We start from the raw sequence: 7,062 nt of genomic DNA, 5'->3' as shown, positions 1-7,062 counted from the left end.
CACTGGTGTCATCAACAACAGCTTATAGATCTAAAGGCAGAGAGGATCTGGTGACGGATCTGACATACTGAAGTCGTAAGATTTTTCGGCCTCACCATAAGTAGCTCAACAGTACTCTAGCATATCCCCAATTTCAAGTGTAAAAAAATGAGAACATCCTAAATATATGATTCAGAATGGAAAAAATGGACTGCAAATAAAACATATATGCAATCGATCCACCTATAAGCATAACATATTACCACTTATAGAAGGCAAATTATCGAACACTCCACAATACCTGATCCTATAATCCTATTTATTCCAGAGGAACCCAGTGGAGAACAGCTTGATAAACATATATCAGATACTCAGCTAAATGTCACAATCTAGTTATTAGCGATCCACTGAAATTACACAGATACAGAAAATAACAGAAATGGACACTCACAGAAGCATTATAACGAAATTAAAAAACCGTATAGTGCCTTTTGAAATAGAAAAAATCCTTGGAATTTGAGACCATCAGTAACATAGTTTAAATTGTACACTAGAGTCATCAACAACAGCTTATAGATCTAAAGGTAGAGCGGGATCTGGTGACGGATCTGACATAATGAAGTCGTAAGATTTTTCGGCCTCACCATAAGTAGCCGGGAATCTTGATGCGCAGGAAGAGCATGGCCATGGCGTAGGCGATGACGATGGCGGCGACGCCGGAGCCGCCGAAGGAGATGCGCAGGCTCCGAGGCCTGGTGCGGTCGACCGCCAGGTCGAGGAGGATGATCCCGACGCCTCCGAGGAGGAACATGAAGCCGGAGGAGAGGCCCTCGATGATGTACTGGCCGTTGACGCGGCCGGGGAGGAAGACGACGGGGCGGACGGCGCCGGTGGCCGGGTCCTGGGAGCTGCCGATGCCCGGGGGCTCGACGATGACGTCGTAGACGAGGCCGGAGACGACCGCGAAGTAGGTGAGCAGGATGAGGGCGAAGACGGTCATGGGGGAGGGCAGCGCCAGGTTGGACGGCAGCTTGAGGCGGGTGCGCGGCGGCTGGAGGAAGGAGAAGGGCACCGCGCGCAGGACGTGGAAGAGGGGATCCATTGAGTCGAACTCGGATCTGTGTCCCTGCGCTGCTGCTGCTGCCGCCGCGGCGGCGCTGCCGGCGGCGTGCTCTGATCTGGGAGCCATCGCGTCGGGCCGGGGCTTTGGGAGATTTGGGGCTTTTGTTTCTCAGCACTCGGCAGCCACAGCACCTTGGCTGGTTGGTTCGGCTTGGTCGAACAGGGGAGGTGAAGTGGGGAACTGGGGATGTGGCCAACTTTTAGGCAGATCTGACTTTGTATGGATCTGTTTGATCAATTTTTTAACAGATAAAATATATTTAAATATTCTAAAAATTGACAATATACATCTGTGCTATATATGCAATCCCTAAAAATTGCAGCTTTAAATTCGACCTACACTTAGAGAACAAAAAAAAGACAAATCTTGGGTATAAATAGTGTACACCTAAAACTGACACTATTCACAATAGAGTTTGTCATTTTTGTTTCTCTACCTATAGATGGACTTCTGAGCTGATTTTTTTTTTGAAAGCTATAGTTATAGCCCATAGGTATTTTGTATACAAGTTTTAGATTTTTTTGCAATTTCTGCAAATAAATTTTGTGAGCTGATCCTATGATCTCACCTAATGGAGCGACCCTATACAAGTCTTTCCCATGAATACATGGACATGGGAAGCCTGGCTCGAGAGGCCATAAAATCCCAGGCCGGAGCTTCATATAGGGGTAAAATTGGGGAGAGGCCCGGCCCTGCTTGGGCTTAGGTTTTCTGCACCCGACATTGTTAGGTTTGGCTCGCCCCAAAGGGTGCCAGGTATAATAAAACCCCTCGTATGATTTAGCTAGAGCAGAGATCTTAAAGCAAGCACATGAACAACCCTCGCATGCTGACGTTGCCAACTTGGTCGGCTCCTTCCCCACCGAGGCTACCAGACCATAATCATGAGGTAGCTGCTACAATTTTTAAAATAAGAAATCTAAATGAAACCTTTTTTGTCAGTCATTTTTTCATTAATAGAAAAACTTTATTATTCTGATGTATAAAATATGAACTCCATTGTCTTTTGCTATAGTAACGTTTCCAACCACTATTTTTTATTTCACTATGTTCCATTATTTCATAATGAAAAGGAATATATGCCTATTTATATAAAAATTATATGTTAGGTCGCAAATCAGGAGTTCTGAAATTTCATGAGTTATGAAATATCGTCGTTAACTCAGTTCTGGCAAGAAAAAACAAAAGTGATCTTCGTCAAGATATACAAGAAGATAATGGAGCGGGAGTGGAAGTTGCTTTCAGGTGTCATTTTGACAACGTGCCACGACATGTGTCGGGGAGCAATGTGAGAATGGTACATATTTTCTATCTGCAATCTATATCTTCTTTACTACATTCCCTATAAACCGACCGTCATGTCCATCAACATATGTTCAATACCTAGGCGGATCGGCTGGAGTTCCTGGAGTCGCGGCGGCGGCGGGAGGAGATAACCCAACGCCGGTTGGATGCGCGACGGCAGAAGGGGTGGGAGGAGCTTGCATTGCGCCGGTTGCTGCAGGAGGAGACGCAGCGTCATGATGAAGTCTGTGAGGCGCGTCGTTTGGCGGAGATGCAACTCCGGCTATAGAGGCAGGAGTTGGATCACCGTCGGCAGCGGGAGGAGCTGGAGCGGCAGCTGCAGCAGGAGACGACGGCCGCGGATAGAGCCGTCTACTTGACGTTCGTGGCGGAGAGATCAACGTTGGATCAACGACGGAGGAGCAGGGTAGAGAGCATGGGAGAGAGCTCCGGTCGATCGTCCACCTCCATAGAGCCGGGTGGCCAGTAGGTAGTAGGCTAGAGATAATAGGTTTCAAATGTCATCCGGGGTAGAGGAGTGAATAATGTTTTACTCGGATTTGCCCGAAAATATTATTCATTCCTCGATCCTAAATGACATTACATGAAACTCTAAGCATAATATGTAGTTTGTGTAAAAAAACTTCAATCGGGGCCGCCGTTTTGGTGGCGCCGGTGTGGAAACGGCTTCCCCAAATAGAGGATGCAGTACCGGCGTCCCCCAAACGGAGGTGAATAATGAGCTCATTGGCCGTGCGTGACTCCATAAGAGCCTTGGCATTGGCCTCAACTCTAACTCCTTTGGAGGGCTGCCATTCTTGTCTTTGAATTCATGGTAGCGGGACTGCCAGTGGTGCGTCAAGCACATACACCCAATCCTCATTCCAAAGAATCATCCGCAACATGGTTGCCCACGTTGTAATTTTGTGATCGCGTGAATACATCTGTTCTTGATCAAGCGACATGGGATAAACTAAGAAAGAGTACACAAGACGCCACACTCAAACGGGACTCCCGCACCCGCGCGGCGGCGCGCGCGGGCGGCCCCAGCGACTCCCCTCCTCTTCCTCCCCAGCGGCTCCCCTCCTCCTGCCGCCCGTGGGGGCGCGGGTTCGTGTCTCCGGCGGCGGCGATCCGCATCAGGCTGTCGACGGCGGTGCCATTGAGCGGCGGCGACCAAAGGAGGGAGAGGATCTCCATCGTTTGGTGGGCGGCGGTGGTGGTTCGGGTCCGATCTGGGTCCTGGCGGGCTCGGGTGGGCTGCGATCTTACTGCTACGGTCACAACGATGCCGTCTTCGTGTAGGTTTCTGGGTTCGTTCCGAGGCACGAGGACGCCATGGGCGACTGTCCTTGGCATGGTGGTGGCGGCCTCCTCCTTCGCCGGAGGTGGTCGGCTGGTTGCTGGGGTGGCGGATCACGAGATCCGTCTACTCCGACGATAAAGATCTAGTCGACGACGAGCTAGCGGTCAAGGGGCCACCGGTGAAAACCGCACCCTGAGATCGTTCTTGGTGGATGATGGTGGCGGCTATTGGCGTCGTTTCCTTGCGAAGGCATCATCTTTGCTTGCCTCTACGCTGGCTCTTGCCAAGTTGGGGACTAGCGGCTGTCGGTGAAAACCGTGCCACGATTGGCAGGCGGTGGCGGCGTTAAGCGTCGCTTCCTTCTTGAAGGCATCGTCATCACAGTCTGCGGCTACTCACTCATGCTGCTCCGGGGGAAACCCTAGATCTGGGTCTCCCGGATCGGATGATGACGATGCTTCCTGCGTTGTTCTACCTCTTGGGACATCATTTTTGGAGCAGCGGCTGGATGGAGGTGGATCTTTGGTGGAGTGGTGTTCATCTACCATGTTGACGTTGATGATTCTCGGCGGCGTGGAGCTGCAGGGTATCGAAGACGGGCGCGGACCGCAGGACACGTGCAGGATGGTGGAGCTGTCTGGCATCATGGTGACATCGACGACAGGTCTGACAAGGTCAATGCAGTGATCCCTCTTGAAGATGGGTGCGAGGAAGACGGCGGTAGCGATTTTTGTGGCGTGTGTGCTGGCGTGCGCTGAGAGTCTGCTTGACTGGATGTGCTTCTCACCTGCTATTGGACGGCTTGGGAAGGCATTTGGTTGTTTGGATAATGTGAGTTGGTGTATTGTCACCCCCTTCATCCCTCTGTAGGGTTAGCGAGGTGGCTTCGAGTTTGATCTTTTGTATTGCTCTTGTAAGATGTTGCGAATAATCTAATAAAAAAAGCCGTATGCATCCTTTGGATGCAGAAGCTGAGGCGATTTTTCCCCATTTCAAAAAAAGAATCTGTTCTTGATCAAGCATCTCTTTAACATTAAGGACCTTAAAGCCAGACATGTTTCTCAACAACAATCAAGACAAGTTCATTAAGACTTTGTTTATTACTAAAAACACCCAGTCGGATTCAAAAAAGATTGAGCGTATTTTCACTAAGACCATTAACCCTCATAAGTTGATCCAAGTGATTCGAGGCCTGAGAAGCAGTGCATCACCACTGATGTAGACATCACTGATGGCAAATAGTACGACCGATAGGCGACCTAGCCATTTGCAATGTTGTGCAACTCTTGTTCATCTTTCGATGGGAGTGTTTCAAACTCATGAAGATTATGTTAACACCAGGAACGGTCCATAGATTTTGGGGCCCTAGGGCGAAACGATACCAATAACTCCTTTTCGTAGTGGCTAAGCTTTTCTAGAGTAGAGGGCAATGGCCCCCTACTCGGAAAAAATTCTTAAAGATATTCATTTATGTTAAATTTATATATCATACTTAAAGTTTAAGCATGATTAGTTTTCTAGGCCCCTTAATAATCTCACTCAAGCTTCACCACTTGGTCACAGACAAAAAAAACTTAAAAAAATATTATTCAGCAAGATAAATATTAGGATAATGCAATAACAAACTAAATAAATATTTACATTTGAAAGATCAGTGGTCTTAAGAATGTTGCTGATGATGTTTAAAACTATTTATTTTTATTGATCGCACGAACTATATACCATGATTATTATTTCTACAATAGCTACTTGTGTACATGTGTATTGTTTGCGAGAAATAGAAATAATCAGAGAAAAAATTATGAGGGTCCGTGTTGTTCTGCGCATTAGAGTAGTCAGAGTATAGGCACGTTAAGCAACAACTTCAACCTTCTATATTTTTTAAAACTATTCCAAACTCTACTTGCCTAAAGAGTATAAATATAAGTATAGTAAGTGTAAAAACAAATCTTGAACTAGGGCCCTAACTGTTGAGGGTCCAGGCGAGTGCCCCTCTACCCCGCCGCATGGGCCGGCCGTGGTTAGGACATATCATCGAGTGTGGGTGTCCTATGAAACTTCCGTTCATGTTCATGCTAGATCATGCTTTCCTTGGAAAAGCCAATGACAACCACTATCACGAAAACCATGTGTATTAGGGCATCTCCAGCGGCGCGACGCATTTCGGACGTCCGAAATGTCCGTTTGCGTCGCGCGGCGGACGCGAGACAGACCGTTTTTGTCCGCGCGTCCGTTTGCACCCTGGGGTGGCTCCAGCGGCGCGACGCATTTCCGCGTTTGCATCAAATATGAAGTTTTGAAACAACAAATAGGATTTCAACGAAGTCATAGTTATTACATTTAAATTTTGAAAAGTCTACATCAAAATAAGATACTAGTCCTCTAGGCATGATCTTCATGGCCAGCCATGGTCCATTGATGCTCAATCAGATCCGTCTGCAGACTGTTTGGAGACGGTATCGTTTGTGACTTCTACATTCATATGTAGATAGTCCTCCCAAGTAGAAGCTCCGGGAATTGGCGCAACCAACTCACCTTGGAATTCCCGGTGGTGCTCATTGCGGCCATCGGGACGCTCGTTCTCAACGATCATGTTGTGCATGATCACGCAGCATGTCATCACCTCATGCATGGTCTTCGGCGACCATGTTCTTGCCGGAGTGACGGACAATTGCCCACCGAGCTTGGAGCACACCAAATCCACGCTCCACATCTTTCCTGCAAGCCTCTTGCATCTTGGCAAACCTCCTCGTCTTCTCGGAGTTTGGATTACGGACGGTCTTCACCAATGTGGCCCAGTCGGGGTAGATGTCATCAGCAAGATAATACGGCTTGTCATATGCATTTCCATTGATCTCATAGCTCACCCGGGGAGCTTTGCCTTGCATGAGCCTTTCGAAAACCGGTGATCGGTGCAACACATTGATATCATTGTTGGAACCGGCCATGCCAAAGAATGAATGCCAAATCCATAAATCTTGAGATATGACAGCTTCAAGAATGACGAGTCCGTCCCTCCTCATACCCGTCATGTCGACCCCTGCCATCCAAATGGACAGTTTTTCCACTCCCGGTGCATGCAATCTATGCTGCCAATCATTCCCGGGAAGCCTCTAGACTCGTTGATAGATAGGAGGCGCCTTGTATCCTCAACGAGTTGGCTCCCTACGGTAATACTCTTCGAACACGGCAATCACGGCTCGGCAAAACCCGTACATGGACTCAAGGCAGGTGCTCTCACCCATTCGAAGATACTCATCGAATATATCAGCAGCCATTCCATATGAGAGCATGCGAATAGCCGCGAGCATTTTTGGTAGGAGGTGAAGCCGAAGCGCTTTTGTTGCATCGGGCACATGGAAGTAGGGGT

The 7,062-nt window shown here is 48.2% G+C and overlaps 1 protein-coding gene across 1 annotated transcript; it reads right to left on the bottom strand.

The window, feature by feature from the left end:
- Positions 1–317: 317 nt before the first annotated feature.
- Positions 318–1,272, bottom strand: LOC124666365 (oligosaccharyltransferase complex subunit ostc-like). Its single transcript, XM_047203699.1, has one exon. It carries the CDS (start codon positions 1,166–1,168, stop codon positions 620–622), a length of 549 nt encoding a protein of 182 aa, XP_047059655.1. The 5' UTR covers positions 1,169–1,272; the 3' UTR covers positions 318–619.
- Positions 1,273–7,062: the final 5,790 nt, after the last annotated feature.

This window comes from Lolium rigidum, chromosome 6 (genome assembly GCF_022539505.1).
Source record: "Lolium rigidum isolate FL_2022 chromosome 6, APGP_CSIRO_Lrig_0.1, whole genome shotgun sequence".
Classification (NCBI taxonomy): Eukaryota; Viridiplantae; Streptophyta; class Magnoliopsida; order Poales; family Poaceae; genus Lolium; species Lolium rigidum.
This window is presented reverse-complemented; position numbering and strand designations above follow the sequence as displayed.

What these genes read in the sequence shown, in the direction of transcription:
- LOC124666365 (XM_047203699.1), bottom strand. Translation starts at nt 1,168, where the DNA reads ATGGCTCCCAGATCAGAGCACGCCGCCGGCAGCGCCGCCGCGGCGGCA.